Below are 19,204 nucleotides of genomic sequence, written 5' to 3' on the forward strand. Positions count from 1 at the left end.
TCTTATCTCAATCACACATTATACCCCCCCCCCCCCACCACCACCGCAGGCCAAAAATCCAAAACACAAAAATGTTTGGTTCTTCACATTTCAAAGTGTCACAATCATAGAGAAAGATAAAAGGTGAAATCTTTCAGTGAAACAACTCATAAACAAGACACAAAGATGTGCAAGTACAACTTTTTAAGAAACTTTTACATCTAAAGATCTAAAAGTACCTCAAACTGTATAATACTTGAGCAAAGATACTTAAATATCCAACAAGAACCACATGAGACCACAGAATTTACTGTTGTTTTTAAAAAGCATTTTATTGAATGTGTCAGAAAATGAGGTTACATACACCATGTAGAAACTGCCCCCCCCCCCCCGCTCTCTCTCTGCTGACCTGCTGACATGTTATCAGAGCATTATACAAACTCCCTGTGTATCCTCCACTGTGAGTTTAGTATTGCAGCAGGCTGATCTATAATTTATTCACAGTTTCGCTCAATAGTGCATCAGTTGGCCGATCATCCCCTCGATCATACCTCAGAATCAGGCACAGTTTCATTAGCATGTAAGACAGATTAGTGTGAGGACATTGGTTTGGTGCAAGTGTGACACGTCAACGTGGGATTCGTAAGTTATTGAACGTGTGAGTTACAGGCGATGTGGCTCACCCGGACTGGTGGGTCAGGATCACAGACATGAATCCAGGTCCCACTGAGATTTGAATTTGAATGTTCATGCAGTAGGCACTTTGGCAAAAACAAACAACCACTAAGAATATCTGGCCCAAATGGGAACCTGTGACCTCAAGCACCTCATTGCCAGCGACTTTGTTGAGCACATGACAATAAAGTCTTGGATCTTGAGTCTTGATAAATCACGACATTGACAGATCCAAACTGGAACGGTGTTCAGGAGTGAGTATACCTCCGCCCAGGAAAAGACTGCCCCGTCTCCTGCTCATCTGCAGGTTCAGAATATTTAGGCTCGGAGTAGTGCCAACACACACTTGCTCTCTCTCTCTCTCTCTCACACACACACACACACACACACAGACTTTATAACATTAAGACTTCTCTGCTCCTCAGAGGTCGTGACGGAGACACTATGATATCATCAGAATCGTCCGAGTCGACTGCAGCGGCTCCTCCAGACTCGGCTGTGAAGTGGAGCTCTGTTTGGAGACACAACAGATAAACAGGTTCACTTGTGATTTACAACCTGGGACATCATTTGACTTTAAAAAAAAATACATTCAACCTAATTAGCCTTAAAAAACAGAATACAGAAGTATATGCGATTTAAAATGTGCATATTTCTACTTGAATACTTCCCTCCAGCAAACCTTTAATAACAGCGTTAGAAAATCCAATAAGCTTTAAATATTCATGCAGACACATCAGCCCATACAAAGCAGGAGGTGACCCAAAGACTTTATGTGCTTTCAACAGACACAACACAGTGAAACCTGAACTCCCTCTGACCTGTGGTGGGCGTCGTCCTGGAGGCGTGAATGTTAGAGACGAGCAGTGAGTCCTCTTCATCACCCGGCCTCGCTTCATCGTCATGGCGGGACGCGGCACCTTAACATATCAAAACAACACATGCAGCCATTAGGGCTCAATTCAAACACACACTGAAAATATCTGAGTGGATGACGCACTTGATGATCTATTTTTACATAAAGCTTCTTTCAGATCTGCACTGAAGTCCACATTATCCTTTGGAAGAGCTGTCAGTGAGATTTCAAATGTCAGTGTGAACTGCTCCAGACATTTTCAGGAACATAAGCCCGTGTGAGAATACAGCAGGAACATTTCCAGGAGGTTCACAGCGAGGGAGTGGGCATGTTGATAAACGCTATTAAACACGCAGAGGACAAGAAACTGGACCAATACAAATGTCTCAGGATGACAAAAATGTGCCAGAAGCCACCAAGGAAGATGGAAAAATGGAAAGAAATTGATATTTGAGAGCTTTTAACGATAACAGCCTACACTGGTGTTGATGGGCTGTGAACTGAAACTGAAAACTCCTGTTGTTGTGAATGTGTGGACAAAGGATACTCTCCTGATGTGTTCTTCATTTGTGAAAAGGCAAAGTCCAGTAGATGTCTGGACTCGATTTTCAGAACATATTCCAGAGTTCATATCTGAAAACCGGTTTAAGATAATTGGAACACAAGCGAGGATGCTGAAGTCTCACAGTGAAGCCCAAAGCACATCAAGTGGAGAGTCAGAATGTAAACATGCAGAGAAACTGGTGACAGTGCTGCTCTGCTCTCTGCACTCATCTGCCACGTGAGAGGTTCTGGGGCATTGAAGCCTGGCAGGGTAAATTAAACCAGACTGAAGCCCGGGCATAGCCCTTGAGCAGCGGAGGCTTTAGATTTTGCAGGGGTCATGTGAGGAAGCGACAGAGCAGCTGAGCGCCCTCATCCCTCTTTGACAGGAAGCTGTCAGAGCCCCGGCTGGTGAACAGGACACAGACACCCTGGAATTAGATCAGTGTGCCAGCAAGGGCCGAAACCACTCATAAACACATCAGGGAAGACGTGATGAGCAACGCTGGGGAGGAGAGGAGGAGAGGAGGAGAGGAGGAGAGGAGGAGAGGAGGAGAGGAGGAGAGGAGGAGAGGAGGAGAGGAGGAGAGGAGGAGAGGAGGAGAGGAGGAGAGGAGGAGAGGAGGAGAGGAGGGCCTAGTATGTTGTTCCTGATCGACACTCTGGACTGGTTTGTGGTTTCTATACCTTCAATGTTAAATAAATAGGGAATAGAAACGTTTTTTGTGGGCAAAGCTTTGTAATGTGTATGTTTTTTTTTTATTTGTTCATAATATATAAAATGAATAAGGTCAAGTTTTTGCCAGATATTATTCCCTCCTCTCCTGATAAATCATGTTCACAAAATGTGAGGTCACACTGATCTTGAAATCAATGAGTTCATTCTTTAAACCAAATGAATGAGAGCAAAACAATACCATGCCAAAAAACATGCTTTATGAAATCACTCTGACCTTGGACCACAAAATTGAATCAGCTCATTCAGGAGTGAACATTTCAGCCAAATTTGAAGGGAATATCTCAAGGTGTTCCCACCAGAGAACCTTTGAGGAAGTTCCCTCACAGTATTCCTGAGATGTCTCGCTCACAAGAGAGTAACAGACAGACTGAGAACACGATGCCTCAGGCTTAAGCTTCTGCCAACTCAGAGACATAGAAAGTTCTTCATGTCTGAACCTTACCTGTTCTGCCAGGTATTGATCGAGGTCTTCTCGGGACCAGTGTGGGCAACCTGTTTCCCACTGGAGAAGGCACAGAGAACCCTGAGCTAAAAGATAAAACACACAAACACAACGCTGCATTATTGTTCTGCATGTTTGGATTGATTTACTTTCTTTTTTTCTTGGATGCAAATGAGTCACCTCTCTACTGCGAGAGTACAGCGAGTCAGGTGACCCCTGAACGCAGACTGCAGCACCGTCAAGGCAGCCACATCCATGTCTCCACCCACAGGGGAAGCTGCATCGCTGCGGCTCGCTGCATCCACAGTCTGAAAAAAGACGAGATGAGCGAAAGATAAAGGAGAAGAGAGAAACACAAGAGAGCAGAGAGATCAGTGGGCGAGACAGAGAGGGAAAATCATGTGAGGAGATTTCAGCAGGCTCACAGGGATCAGTTTCTAGAGCCCTCTGCTGGCTAGAAACAATGTTTTCTTTCACTGCTTTACTGCTGTACAGTGAGTGTCTGTGTGTGTGTTTGTGTGTGTGTGTGTGTGTGTGTGTGTGTGTGTGTGTGTGTCTGTGTAACCTTGTCCTGTATTTCTTTCAGCAGGTTCTTGAGCTGTGCCTCTCTGACGAGATGAGCTCTTAATGCAGACTGCAGCATCACAGTGTCCTGCAGACAGAATGTGGAGGGATGGAGACAGAACGAAGATTCAAGACAGTTTCTGGACATTTCTCTCACACATCTATCATTTCTTTTTACATAACCCTAGTGTGTTTCATACCCTATCCCTGTGCTCCCTCAAGTTTGTTAGGATGGTGCTTGCTGCCGTCTCTCTTTCTTCCCCTTTCTTCTCTTCACCTCCACCTCCTTCCATCTCTCTAGCTCGGGCGTCCGTTGCTTCTCCTTCCTCCAGACCCGATCTGCCCTTATCGTCATCATGGTCCACTGTTGTTGTGGCAGAGGGAGAGGAAAGCTTGGCTAAGGCCGACTCCAGAGTTCGGATCCGAACCAACAACTCCTCCAACTCCTGTCTGAGAGACACACACATTTTTTAAATCTATGATACTGGTTTGGACCTAAATATACAGGTTTTTGACAGGGAACCTATAATGGGATAAGATAAAGTTGCATATCAACATCTTGTGGATCTGTTTATTTTTGAGCCTGTATGTAAAACTCTTCTTTATGATCTAATGTATCTATGGCACTGATTATGACATCACTCACACTGCCAGGTCTCCTTCAATCACATCAGTCTATGGCCTGGATGTTATATAATGAACCATCATTTACATAACTCTCAGGTGGATCTGTGTGACAACACCAACTGTGTATCTGGGACATTAATGATGTGACCACAAAGCCTCTAAAGGACTGACGCATCAGCTGTGATCTCTACAACAGGAACAAGAACAATTCTCTATTTAAGCTACTGTTTCAAATGCAAATCATTTGTATATCAATATTTTCAGAAAGGTTTTTATGGAACCAGCAACATAACAGCAGAATATTAAGAATACAAAGATGACGTGCGGAGCCTCCCTGAGGAGGATAGACGTACTGATGCTGCTGTCTCTCTCTGTCACGTTCATGTGTTTGTTCCTCCTTCCATCGCTCTGTTTCTTTCTCCAGTTCTTCTCTTTCTGTCTTCATCTGTGTCAGTTCATCACTGAAATAACACATAAACACAAATACAGTTTACAGTCCAAAGTTAATTCAGTAGCTTTATGCTCATAACAGTGTGTTCAACCTGTTCTTTCACTAGTATGTTCTGTGAATCTGGATTCCTCAGTGTTTTGACTGGAGGTGAATGTTCACTCACTCTTTACTTGTCAGACTCTCATGAAGCTCAAACTTCTCCTTCTCCAATTGGCCGAGGTTTTCTCTCAGATCTGAAAACTCCTCCTCCTCCTCTTCAGTCATCGTTCCCACGGAGACCACTGCCTCTGTTGCCATGGTAAACCCCGGAATATCAGCAGGCGTGGCCTGGACCTCCTGATCCAATCGGATGCTGCTGTTGGCCGGCTGGGTGTGGCCTCTGGTGTCGTGCAGCCTCTGATAGGAGGATAGAGGAGTTTGTTCGTGATGATGCTCGAAACTTTAAAGCGTCAGTCAGAAACAAATGAGGTTGAGTGTTCACATGAGAACAACAGTTTCAAATCACCTTCTCCAGTTCCAGCAACCTGCGCAGCAGCCTCTGCTTACTCCACTCACTGTAACCTGGGAAACACCATCACAAACATTCAACACAACATTGTTCTATTGTTATCTGTAATTGATGCAGGGTTCATCCACATTTTGCCCAATGGATTTCCATGCCTTTTCAATAACTTTAAATCAAATTTCCAATACCAAACATACCTTAAATGACACAAACACCTGCTTATATTTTGAGCGTATTTCTTTAAAAGCATATGAATTATTTAAAACTCAGTGTAAATGAACGACATGAAATAAATATGAATACAACAAATTTCTATGACTTTTCCAAAACTTTGGGGATTTTATTTTTTTCCATAACTTTTCCAGTCCTGGAAAAACACATTTTAAAATTCCATGACTTTTCAAGTTTTTTCATGACTGTAGGAACCCTGTTGATGGGATATTTTTGGTTCTTTCCTCAAATATTAATAAGTAAAAAATAAGTACATGTGTATCAATTCAAAAATAAAAGAGTATATATTCCTCATAATTCTGATGAGATCAAAATCTTAAACCATTAACTCAAGTAATAAATGTTTAAAATATTTGATTATATTCCTCTGAATATGTGAACATTTAAAATAACTCAAAATCTTAAAACTTCCTGTGTGTGAAATGCATTTTTCAAAACTTTATAAATTGACTATAGCTCTTAAGTTATAAATAACTTAAGAGCTATAACACAGTTAAGTTACCACAATGTTATCCTGACTTTACACATTTGGATCATGCATCTCACATTCTCCCACACAGAAGAACAGGGAAGGAAAGAAACCAGCCAAGCAGAGGTGAATTAAGTAAAGAGGTGTCACATTCAGAAGAGGTTGTGTGAGGGTCAAACTAGAAACTGACGAAGGGAATAGATGTAAAGTAAAACTCTTCTTGGTCAGTGTGGTGTCGTGTGTGAGAAACAGACCTTTGACTCCTCCAGCAGGACTGTCAGTGTTGAGCTCCTCCCTGAGAGTCGAGTTCTCCTGTTGGAGCTGCTTCAGGTTCTCGGACAGACGATGAACCGTGGAGGTTAAAGTCTTCTGCTGCCTCTGGGAACATTTACTCTCCGCCCGACTGCTGCAGACGGAGAGAGACAGAGAAAGATGAAGATGTCCTGAGAGACACAATTAATAAATCAGCAGATTACAGTATTTTTTAAACGTGTCACAAATCCTGAGACCAATTCCTTCTTATAAAGAAAGTTATCAAAAATATCAGGTGTGCATTGTATTTGTTGCAGATTTTATAAAGTGCTGAGGTGTAATTTGATATCACTTTTTCTTATTAGATAACCTTGAAGAATTACATTCCCTCAAAAACGTACAATATACAATTTGCAACTGACTCGGATATTTGCGTCCAGCTCACCTCCAGATAATTTCAGGAAAATGTGAGGATTTAAGAGTTCCTGTGTCAGGCTGAGAGTGTTAACACTTTTATAACTTCTTGTGATACACAAAAAGTCCACTCAGAAATAACATTAATGATACTTAAGCATGCTGCTGGTGTCTTTGGTGACGTATACCTTTTCTCTGCAGCTCCTAAAAGCGTCCGGAGTCTCTGGATCTGAAAGACGAGGCCAACATTAAGCACATTAGGTGAGAGATGCATTTCCACAGCTTAGTTTGCACACTGTAACCAAAGTAAATGTAGTGATAACATCAGCTTTCACAGAAACAGAAGCACAAAGCAGTGGCTGAGTCACTCTTTGAACATTAAAATCTATTTTCAATGTGGGTGTCTTTTTTAGCTGGTTGTTTCAGGTGTTCTGCTTTTGAAAATCTATACACGGTAACGTTCAAGAAGATCTTCTTACTTCTATATTCAGATGGGAGAAATAATGAAAAAGTTGAAATGTGTCTAGATGCATTGATGTTACCTCTTCAAAGTAGGTTTCTACCGTGATCTTCAGCTCCTCCAGGTTGGTGGTCCTCAGGTCACTTTGCAGTTTACTGCAGAATAAGATGGAATAAAATAAATTGTGCTGCTTCACACAGCCACCGAATGGACTGATGAAAGGTGGGAAGACATTTTTACCTCAGGGCATTTTCTTTCTCTCTACACTGCTGCTCCAGCTTCAGAATTCTCTGCTTCAGGCCGTTGAGAACCTTACAGACAGAATCACTTTCATGAACCTGTTTAAGTTTAATCCTGTAAGTAATCTCTGGTTCTTTCAGTCTGGACCAACTCACCACACTGCCCTCTCTTTTCTTATCCACCAAACTGCGAGTATACTCAGATCCCTGTGGAGAGAGATCGTTTGTTAATGTATTTATTCATTTTAAAGTCTCTGTCACAAAAATGAGGAGTAGTTTAAATATCATACTTTAGTGGGATCCAGCAGTTCTTCTATCTGCTTCTCTCTTTTAGCGTTATCTTCCTCCAGGCGGCGTAGTTTTGCTTTCATTTGCTGATTGTCAGACTTCTGCGCCTGGAGACTCTGCAGACGTTACAAGGGATTAAAGAAGAAGCAAAAAAGTTAAAGTCAACATTTAGAAAGTGGGATTATGGGTAAGATCCACCATTCAGTTGTGTTTCAGTTCAGTGAGTGGGGTACAGGTTGATGGGATTTTTTGTTTTCTACATGAAAACCATTTATTCACTCAGACATGGAGCCCAGCAGAATCATTCATTGTGTGTGGCTGCAGAGGGCACTGTTGCTTTTAACCCCCTTTCCCTTTTGCAGAGTAACAAAGGTGAGAGTCAGGTACAGAATCTCACACTGGACCTGGCAGGTATTCAGTGACCTGCTTATTGATCGTACCTTCTTGAGGCGGATAATCTCATCGTACATGTCCTCCTTCTCTCTGTGTTCACCTGGGCCGACTGTAAAGCCTGCAGCACATACGGGCAAAAACGAGGAGACGGTTAAACACGGTCTTTACATTTTCACTTTGCAGTGAATGAAAAAGCTGGTGAGGATGAGGCCCCCTCAATTTCTGCTTCTGTCTCCCGCCCCTCAGCTAGCTGCACCTTTACCCTTGCCACTGTCACTCCTACACATTCTCTCACCGACGGATGCGGAGTGGAGATGTTTGTGTTTCCTCGGGCTCAGGGTCTGTTTGAGCAGCTCTGGTGTGACGTCGCACACCGATCTCAGCGTAGGAGACAGATCTGAAAAAGAGCGAGACAGAGGGATTCAATGGTTTAATGGGACTGTGCAGTTTCATTACTGTGTGTAGCAGATCTCCTATATCTCAGATATGGGTGCCACCAGTTTTCACTTGCCACAGTATAGGTGTCTTGCCATGTCCGTCAACTATCAACTATAAATCATGACGTTTAATCCCATTTTACAGCATAAAATAACTCATTAAACCGAACTTAATGAAAAATGAGCACTTGGATTATTCATCAGTTGGTTAAGAAACTACCTAACATGACATAAACCAGCCACCAGGGTGCAGTCAAGATGTTTAGTTTCCCTTTTGGGGAGCTGTCATGTCCTCCATACAATCTTTGATCAGTTATAACCACTTAATAAGAAGATAATATGTTAGGGTCGATGTCCTGAAGGATCAAGCCAAAAGGGATATTTCTTATTAAACCTGCGGAGTTGCTTATCACCAGTCCTGAGCAGGACACCATTTATCAGCTGAACAAACACTCTCTTCTATCAATCTCTCCTCCAGCCATCCCTCCCGAGGACAGACAGGGTTTAAGCTGCCTTTTTTTTTACGGTGCTTACCGTGACCGTTGCTGAGGGACGTGAGAAGAGCCGAGCCACTATCCCCAGCAGCTTCCCCTCTGGTGTCTCCCAGGGACGCCCTGGGTAGTCTCCAGGCTGCCACGGCCGCTCTCCTGGGGTTCACATTCAGGCTGGAGAGGTATGGAGACCCTACACGTATATTAACAATCATGGGGTTTAGAAGAGAAAGTATCTGTTTATAGTATCAGGCTCAACAGGTCTTACTTGGGGAAGGAGGCTTCCTAGAAGATCTTTTCTTGCTTGTTATCTGGAAGAGGAGAAAAACAAGGGATTGAAGCAGAGGGAAAGGTGCAGTAAACTAAATCTCTATGAACGGAGACATCAACAGAGAGACAAAACAAACAGAGACATCGTCAACAATCAGAGTGGATCAGGTTACCTTTTCCAAAATATCAGCCGAGAATGAAAAACCATCCTGGAGAGAGGAGAGAGGAGAGAGGAGAGAGGAGGGAAAGAGGAGAGGGGAGGAAGGAGGAGAGAGGAGAGAGGAGAGAGGAGAGAGGAGAGAGGAGAGAGCAGGAGGGAGAGAGGATGAGGGAGAGAGGAGGGAGGAGAGAGGAGACAGTAGAGAGGAGAGAGGAGGGAGGAGGGAGAGAGGATGAGGGAGAGAGGAGAGAGTAGGAGGGAGAGAGGAGAGAGGAGAGAGGAGAGTCAGGTTTATTATCCTATCAGAGGGAAATGGGATCACAGCAGCGTGTTAAACGATCATGTAAACAATCATAAATACAACATTAAAGTGTCATTAAAACCAGAGCCTTGACTCAGGAGGAGAAAATCATTCTTAAAAGTTAAAAAGAAATAATAAGATGAGATTTATCGTGATAGTTAGCGATTATCAATATATAAAAAAAGCAGGATTTGACTGTTAGTGAGACAACTTCAAGGGCATTAATGTTTAAACTTCAATCTTCAACGTAAGAAGGAAACAGTCAGAGAACAACAAGAGAGCTACCATCAGTTACCATCAATAACCATTAGTTTCCCTCATTTAACATCTGTAATCAGTTACCATCAATTTCCACCATTCGTTATCGCCCGCTTCCATCATTATCCAATAGTTAATATCAGGAATCATTAGTTACCATCAGTTAGTACTAGTTACCATCAGTTACTATTAGTACCCACAAGTTTTCATTAGTTACCAGTACCACCAGTATCCATTAAATAATATCAGTCTCCACCAGTTACCAATATTTAACATCAGTTACCATCAGTATCCATAAGCAACGACCAGTTACCTTTAGGTACCACCAGTTACCATCAGATAATATCAGTCTCCATTAGTAACCATCAGTAAACACCAGTATCCACCAGTCACCACCAGTACCCACCAGTAGCTGAAGACTCACCAGCTCGTCGCAGTCCTCATCAGTCTGGACATCACTCGCCTCCACAGACATTTTACCAGCTTCACTAAACATCGTCACGTTAAGTCTGAAAACTTGTGTTTCTCTGCGTGTGATCCTCTCATCGTCTCTTCCGGAGACACACACTCACACTCACACAGACACACACACTCACACCTCTCGCTAACAGCAGTAGTAGAAACACGGGGCAACAAAAGAGACGCTACAACAGCCACACTTCTCGTCCGCAGCTCTGCACAGTCTCCGCGTAGTGAGGCGGGGACACGGAGGACAGACACCGGTAACCATCGCGTCCAGGACCCGGTGGAACCTCAGTGTTTTCACATCGGCGCTGGAGACGAGTCTGTAGCAACCATGGAGGCGAGCAGCTGCTGAAGAGACGCGGCAAGCTGGCGAGAGAACAGCGAGCGGAACAGGAAACTGACCGACGCTGCTTTCATCGTAAAGCAGTAAACACTCAAAAAGATGGCTAACTCGTATCAAATTGCGTTAAGTTTAATATATGTGTTTTTTATGCATTATTTTTGATGATTATATTTAATAAAATGAGAACATAGATAGTTATATGTCCACGCGTTTTACACTTGAAGTTTTATTTTGAAATGTCTAACCAGTGGCTTCATTTAGCTTGACGGTGTTGTTAACCCGAACCGCAGCCCAGGGGTGAGTCTTAATACTCCTTCCGCCCTCTCTTCAATTCGTTGCTGCTTTTTCCACATCGGTCATTGGTGGAGAGCTACAAGTGGGCGGTGCCTTGACTCTTTTCCGCCAATAGCGTGAGAGGAGGAGACGAGGAACAGGCAAAGTGAAGGAGACACCTGAGACCAATCCTGTGCTTTGTGTTCAGCGCTATTCTGCTTGTTAGTCATAAAACTAAACATGAAAAAGATTACTGCACACAGAAACACACACACACACACACACACACACACACACATATATATATATATATATATACACAATTAAATATGATACAATGTTGCAAATGTCTTTACTTTGGAACTTAAATCTTCCTGCTCCTATTTTCCTTATTTAGTTTTCCATACTTTTTCGCATGAACAAGACATTTGCATAAACATATATTATTGTTTTGGCCCCTGGAAAGATAAGTGGCAGCAGCTGATGAGAGAGGTTCAATGAATACTTGGCAAAAACAATGTGGTTGATGCCCCTAAACTGTCTTTATCAGTAGATATATCAACATATAACTCAGGTCTGATCTGCCTTGCTTGTGGGCATGTGCAGAATATACAGATGATGAGGAAAAACTCTCTGCACATCTCTCCTTCTACATTGTTCCTCACATTATTCTCTCCCCTGCAACGCAGTGACCTCCGCTTACTGGATCGTATTCTGTTTATTCAGGTGGTGGACCCCCTCAGCCGCGACGGCAAGCAGACCAGCATACTTTGGTTCAGGCCAAATAAACTCATTGCAGATCTCATCTCGTGCAGTTGTCAGTTTTCATACAGATGAGATTAAATGGTCCAGTAAAACAGATCAGATCACATATTTAATCTTGGGCCAAAGTGCTAGAGCAGCTGCACAAAAAACTAAAAACAAAGTACACAAAGACATGTCGTGTAAGATCCAGAATAATAATGCAGAATAAAAGTGAGATACACCCCCCCCCCCCCCAACTTAGATCACATAGCATTTAAAATTAAAATAACTTTTTTTATTATGCACACCTTAGTTGTTTTCTCATATATTGTCTCAAAAACTGAAATCAAACAACACATTCACTGTTGATGTTTTTACAGGATCTGAAAAACAGTAACATTGCTGTACAGGAGCAGATGGACTGGATGATAAAACCCCAACAGTCCTTTGGAATTGGATCAGAACAAACGTCAAGAATGATGAAATGAATGAAGCAGGCCTCTTTTTTCTAAGGTTGGACTTAAACTTAATAAATGTTTCTGTTTGTGTTCAGTGGATTATGTTTAGAATGAGGCTGTTTTCATTAGTTCCTGATTCGGTCGGACAACATCTGGAGCAGGGTCCCTGCTGTTGTTCTCTGAATATCCAGATGGGGGCGATGAGGTCTGATCTGAGTTGCATGGTTGCATCCTGCATCAGTCCAGGTTTTTAGAAAGAGTCCATGGTCCAGGCCCAGGCCTCCAGGTTGTCTGTTGAAACCCAGAACAAGCAGAGGTCAAATCCCAGTCCAAGCCCTGGTCCACAGCCCTGACAGTTTCACTTGTGTTCACACTCACTGTTCCCATGTATGTTTGACTCACACAATTCTACATTTCCAGTTTTACATACAAATTACAAGATGTTTCATATCATATCTTGTCTATACAGTGATCCACCAATACAGCTTCATATTTCACACAACCACTGAATTCAGGGTTTAACACAACTGTTCTGATCTGTTACTTACAGAGGGACCGTTCAACACTTACATTTCACTTTAACTTTACAGTTTTACTGACAGCGATAAGAGAAATGTCTTTAAGATATTGTAGAAAATAAAACAAATGAGAAGTTAAAGAGGCAAGAGAATGAACAACAGTTGAATATCCTCCGGACACAGAAATTCAGCAGGTTATCGATTCATAACTTTATCAATTAAACAGAGCACTCAAGCTCAAACCAAAGCAAAAAGTTAGACTTGCTTTGCCGATAGCTGACATAAAAATAAAAACAAACAATTGGAAAACCTCAGTATTCAGGAAGCTCTCACCAGAACGTTACAACAAATAAATAATCCCAACTGTCCCACCTGTAATTTTCATTTGATTTACACAAAACATGCACATCAGCACACAAAGCCTCACACAACCTACAGCATATGAAGGTCAGTTGATTCCTTGAATATTGACACAATGTTGATGCACAAGAAAACTTATGCAAATCAGCCAGCAGTGACCTTTCCCGTCTTTCCAGCTTCAGTGCAGGTTTTCCTCTCAAGAAGAAAACAGGGAGAAGACAGTTTGTGTTTCTTCAAGTTACAACCAACCGTCCTCGTTTTTTTACAGTTAGGCAAATCCAAGGAAGGTGTGGAGGGAATAGAACTCAACAGTTTGTCTGAAACAGATAAAGCTTGTTGGACCAAACACTTAAAACACTAAAAACTCTTATAAAATAATTCAAAAATACTTTATTTGTATCACACTACAATACAAGTAACAAAGTGCTTTACAACAAATAATATGAAACTCACAACCATCTGAATAAAATGACTAATAATAAAGATACAGATAATAAAAGCATTAAACATCACATGATAAAAGATCTTTCATTAAGATGTGTCTTGAGAAGATAAGCCCTCAGGGCAAAGGCTCTATATCATAATTTACACAATTCCTGTAAAGACTGCTGCAGGAGGAGAAACAAAGCAGCTGAAATATGGACGTGAATGGATAAAGTGGCTTCTCACAGGGTTTTCATTGCCCTGCTGGTGTTATGATATTACAGGCGTGAGGAAAAGATAAGCACACACGCCCATTAACGGTCTCTCCAGTATAAATAAAGGTGGACTCCTGCCGGAGCCCGGGGGAGGAGGACGGAAGAGGGCAGAGCAGAGCAGCACAGTGGAAAAGGAAGAGAGGGAGGTCAGCAGGAAACTAGTGAAGCTGAAAACAGAAATCCACACTTTGTGTTTTGGACGGTGTGATTTCCACGGGGTGCGTTCCGAAAAAAACACTTTGTCAAACACAGCAGCACCTCCAGCAGAGTATGATCACTTGGTGTCGTGCACGTGTTGCATCATATTGTGAGGAGGTCGTGTGTGAGAGAGAGAGAGACAACACGGGTCGGGGGGGGGGGGGGACATCATCAACAGACATGACCTCTCACCCTACAGCACACATGACAAGATGTCACCAGGGGCAAGTGAAGGCAGCGGGGGGGGGGGGGGGGGGGGGGGGGCACAGACAAGAGGCTCGCTGTCTGCAGCAGGGAGGGGTGACACAGTCGTATTTCTGTATTTTCCGACTCATCCAGGCGGTTCGAGTTCCTCCACATTAAACTGGGTCTTTGTGGATGAAGCCATTGTCGTCTTGAGACAGAAAAGGACCTTAACTGTTTGTACAAAAGGTTAAAGCAACAACTTTTACTGTGTCCATGCAATTTGTTTTTTTGTGTGTTAAGCTCTTGAAGCCGGGGATCATGGATATTACCCATGATCCCCGGCTTCCTGAGCCAGTTTTCTTATCGAATATTGGAGGTAAACACTGGTTTTTAATGACTTCCAGGTCTTTTTAACTGATCTGTTCAGCATTACTTTTAAACTATGCCTCTCAGCGGAGATCATACCCACTCACTAAAGACACATAAGCTTCTTCTTGACATGAACTCTAAAAAATGTGCAGAAAGCCATGCAGCAGAAGGTTCGATGCATTCACAACAACAGGATAATGTCCAGAGCATCCAGACGAGGCTAGTGTATAGGAAGCAGGACATGACATAGAAATACCGCTGCGGAAATCGTGTATTTTGGTTTACAGCACATCAACACCTGTGTCTGCCGTTGTCAAAGCTCTTGAATCTCATTGTCTTTCCAAGTCGACGTCTTCAGCTGTTTATCAAGACATGTCCTGTGGAGAATCTCCGGAGAATTGGGTCCGGACTTTCTCCCCCAGCTAGCTCACGGTGAGGATCTCCTGCTTTGTTCTCACATCGACTTCTGGACTTCTCTCCGGAGGCTCTCACTTGGAAATTTGCGTTCATACACCTCCTCCAGAGGAACTCCGGAGAATCTCCAGAGCTCAGTCCATGTTTGAAAGCAGCTTTTACGTCTTCTACGTGCAGTGTTGTGCATGAACGAACGCAAAAGAACGCGTTCATTGAACACGTTCACTTTTATGAGAACAATGAACTGAACGCAACTCAATGACAAATAATGAATTTGAACGGTGAACACGTTTATGTTGTAGCGTCCTCGCGTACAGACGACAGGAAACTTCTCTCTTTATGTGTAACTTTATTAAAGTCCAACGAACACATCACACTTCTTGTTCGTAACTCCGACACTCCTATCATCCACCACTGTATTCTTCACTCCCCTTCTTCATTCACCCTTGATATGCCAACTCATCAGCCAATGAGAGCCTGCCATCCAACAAAACCCTACAGCCATTGGCCTAGAATTGTCACGTGCCCCACCCCTACCTGTTTAACGCTTTGGACATTTCAATACTTTCTCCTCAGCAGAGACGCTGTCTAAATCGAATGCTTTCACCATGTCGTTGCTCAGTGCCCATAAAATGTCCGTGATGTAGCCTAACCTAAACCAACTAACTCGACTTCGCACTACATTACCCATCACTCATGGCACACATATGCAGACCAAACAAGCAACATTTTCCAATTGTTTTCTTCTCTGGCCAGTGTCTCGGCTCCGAACCGTAGTTGGGAGCTCAGCTCACTGGTCAGGTAATGTTGGCGCCCTAGGCGAGATTTAAAATTGGCACCCCCCCCACATACACACGCTGTCATGCATCCCCAAGAACTTTTGAACTGTAAACAGATGCACACACAGGCAGACAAATTTGTAAGCTATAAAAAACAATAAAAATATATAATAAAAGAGTCCTGTACTGCATATCATGTCATGTCGACACAAATAAACATTAATGATGTCCACAATCGGGGTGATTCTTACCTCTATATTGTTCTTTCTTCTCCTCCTCTACTTTGCTGTGCTTTCTGAATTGTGCACCTGTTAATTTAATCTTTTTTTGATTCATCTTTGACTCTAACCGCAGTCTATAATGTTCTTACTATGCTGCCAAAATGAGTAGGTTTATATACTTCTCTTTGTATGCATCATGCTGATATGAGGAACTGTTGTGAAGTGAAATGAAACTCCCTTCTTTTTTTCTGTTCATGCTGAAATAAAGTGGATTCACTTGTTCTGACGTTTTCGATCACATCTTTATAAAACACCTCACTAGCTTCACACTACAAACCCTATGGGGGGAGAATGTTTTTTGAGAGAAGATTCCAGATAGTAATTTTCTGTTGGTCGACTTATCAATTCATTTATTAAAAGCTAATTTTCCCCTGCTACTTAGTCTATTGGGTTTTTATATTGTGTTTTATTTACATTGTTTATATTTGTTTATTGTTGTCGTGCACTGATTGCTGGTTGTACATCAAATTGCCCTTGAAGGATATTAAAGATTTTCTTTTATGGAAAACTTTAGTTAATAACAAGCTGCACAAACCAAGCTAGAGCAGCAGAAGAACCTAGCAGCCAGCAGGGGGCATCCTCAGGACATCACAGCAGATTGTGATTCTTTAAGAAGTTCAAAGACAAGGTTGGAAAACGTACTGGGTTATTCTCTAACAATCATCCATTATCTAAAAGGCAAAAATCTAAAAGTAACTTTTAAGTAAGGCTGTCAAATATATGTAGTAAAGAACAATATTTTCTCTGAAGTGTTTATCAAAAGCAGCATAACATGAAATGGACATGCGCACATGATAATTTGGCCATCTTCTTAATGTGTTTAGTTCTTGACGTCAATCAACAGGCTGTGTGGCCTAGTGGTTAGAGCGTCCGTTCTTCAACCAGAAGGACCCGGGTTCGAATCCCACTCCTTCCATCTTCAAGACAGAATTCTATTGATTTCTTAAAATTCATGGGATATCACTTATATGCAGATTATCTTACACTATGTAAATTTAACTTAATAAATGTAAAAAAAGGGAAAAAATTTAATTGAAAAAAAAAAAAAAAAAAAAAACTGCGCGCGCAATTTCTGCGCAATGGGCTTCTGCGCAGTAGGCTTCTGCGCAGCATGTGCGCAATGGGCTTCTGCGCAGCATGTGCGCAATGGGCTTCTGCGCAGCATGTGCGCAGTGGGCTTCTGCGCAGCATGTGCGCAATGGGCTACTGCGCAGATGTGCGCAGTAGACTTCTGCGCAGATATGCGCAATGGGCTTCTGCGCAGCATGTGCGCAATGGACTACTGCGCAGCATGTGCGCAATGGGCTACTGCGCAGATGTGCGCAGTAGACTTCTGCGCAGCATGTGCGCAATGGGCTACTGCGCAGATGTGCGCAGTAGACTTCTGCGCAGATATGCGCAATGGGCTTCTGCGCAGCATGTGCGCAATGGGCTTCTGCGCAGTAGACTTCTGCGCAGCATGTGCGCAGTGGGCTTTTGCGCAGGATGTGCGTGCGCAGTTTTTTTTTTTTTTTAATTTAATTTAATTTAATTTTTAATTTAATTTTTTTATATTTAATTTTATATTTATTTTTTTTATATTTAATTTGTCATCATCAACATCATTTCTCCGCGCTGGTTCAGGGGTTAATTGTGCTGGTATTCACAGGAGATTATATGTGTGTGTGTGTGGCCGCGGAGCCTCCCTGTTCGAACAGCCCAAGTATTTAACATGGGCAGGAAAGGAAGCGGACCGCTTTTCGCAGCGCTTCTACCTCCGGTGCGTCCCCGGGGTTAGAGGATGATGGTGTGACTTAATGTATTGTTTTAAATTGCATGTTTCACGTCATGAGAAATCAGTCTCCTATGTCGCCTGTACCAGGAGCCGGTCACCAGTCACTGGTTATCTTGGCTCGCTGTCTGGCCGGTAACCAGCCGTCCGGACCGCTCCGTGAAGAAGGAGGAGGAGTTGTTTCTTTACTTGGAATGCGGCCACACTCTATTTCTCTGATATACAGCAGGAGCAACACTGGCATCATCTCTAGTTGGTCCGTCACTTCTCGTTATACACACACTTTTAGCTTCTTTACCCACAATACCCTGGTGCACTACGTCACACACTACAAACTTTCCTTAAAGGGGCAGGCCATACCTGCAACACAACAGCTCTTGGTCTCATACACAGATGGCAAGAGAAAGCAGAAAGGGATTTTTACACACTGTCTGATAAAGATTCCGACAGTAAAGGCAAGGAGTAATGATGAATAAGGTTTTCTTTAACAGGTTAAGTCTTTCATTCTCACTTTCCACCTTAAAACTATGACATGAACTGAACTATGAACTAGTTCAGAATTTAAATGGTGAACTATGAACGTGAACTATTCATGTTTACTTGTATGAACTGAAATTTGAACTAGTTCATGAGAGGTGTAAACTTGCACAACACTGTCTACGTGTATGACTCCTCTTTTTGATTCTGATATAATAACATTCTTCCACTTCCTCGTCCGACTTGTTTAAGAAAAGTTATCAACACAGCCACTCGCTCTATGGATTGTCAGGACTATATCCGGAGCAACTGACTCGGCCATTTGCCCTCTCACATATGAAACTATTCTGGAAAATGTCTAGAGTTGTGTTCATGTCTGAAAGCATGGACCGATATATTCTACCTTGGACCAGATAGATGTTCCTTCCCATCTGTGTTTCATAAGCAGCTCCAGCACACGCAGGGCCCTGCAGACAAGCAGTGGTCTGTCAGCTGGTGAATGGCTCTATCCATGTGGAAGTGAGGCTGAGCACAATTAGGGGGACGGAAAGTTTTGGGGGAAATTAGTGACGAATCCTAGTTTGGATCCGTGTGTTTTAGATGAGTGTGGGTATATGATGGGGTTAGCAGGGTAATTTGAGCCAATTGCAGTAATCTCCCTGCAGCTCCTCTGCTGGTATCTTTGGTGTGTGCTGGGAGGCAGTGTGTGTTTTCAGCCAGGGGACACACTCATCATCAGTCAGAACAGCCCTCTGCCCCCCCCCCCCCTCTCTCTCTCTGTCCCTCCCACAGACGCCCCCCTCTTCCATCCACTCTCTCTGTCCTC

At 42.9% G+C, this 19,204-nt stretch overlaps 1 protein-coding gene across 1 annotated transcript; it reads right to left on the reverse strand.

Annotated features, from left to right (window-relative positions):
* Positions 1–306: 306 nt before the first annotated feature.
* On the reverse strand, positions 307–10,857 carry iqce (IQ motif containing E). The gene is made up of 21 exons (XM_062386941.1): positions 10,469–10,857; positions 9,499–9,534; positions 9,324–9,366; positions 9,099–9,248; positions 8,423–8,524; positions 8,175–8,245; positions 7,737–7,850; positions 7,603–7,653; positions 7,448–7,518; positions 7,290–7,362; positions 6,936–6,976; positions 6,336–6,487; positions 5,382–5,437; positions 5,040–5,272; positions 4,779–4,886; positions 3,999–4,248; positions 3,800–3,886; positions 3,415–3,542; positions 3,235–3,320; positions 1,476–1,574; positions 307–1,165 (listed from the first exon to the last, which is right to left on the reverse strand). The coding sequence occupies exons 1-21, from the start codon at positions 10,538–10,540 to the stop codon at positions 1,050–1,052; spliced, it is 2,139 nt and encodes a 712-aa protein (XP_062242925.1). The 5' UTR covers positions 10,541–10,857; the 3' UTR covers positions 307–1,049.
* Positions 10,858–19,204: the final 8,347 nt, after the last annotated feature.

The sequence above is a fragment of the Platichthys flesus genome, chromosome 5, assembly GCF_949316205.1.
Source record: "Platichthys flesus chromosome 5, fPlaFle2.1, whole genome shotgun sequence".
In the NCBI taxonomy this organism is placed as follows: Eukaryota; Metazoa; Chordata; class Actinopteri; order Pleuronectiformes; family Pleuronectidae; genus Platichthys; species Platichthys flesus.

Coding starts and splice junctions, on each gene's coding strand:
- iqce (XM_062386941.1), bottom strand. CDS start 10,540: ATGTTTAGTGAAGCTGGTAAAATGTCTGTGGAGGCGAGTGATGTCCAG. Junction 7,363..7,447: donor GAGAAAGAAAATGCCCTGAG/GTAAAAATGTCT, acceptor CTTATTCTGCAG/TAAACTGCAAAGTGACCTGA. Junction 3,887..3,998: donor TGAGGGAGCACAGGGATAGG/GTATGAAACACA, acceptor TTCTGTCTGCAG/GACACTGTGATGCTGCAGTC.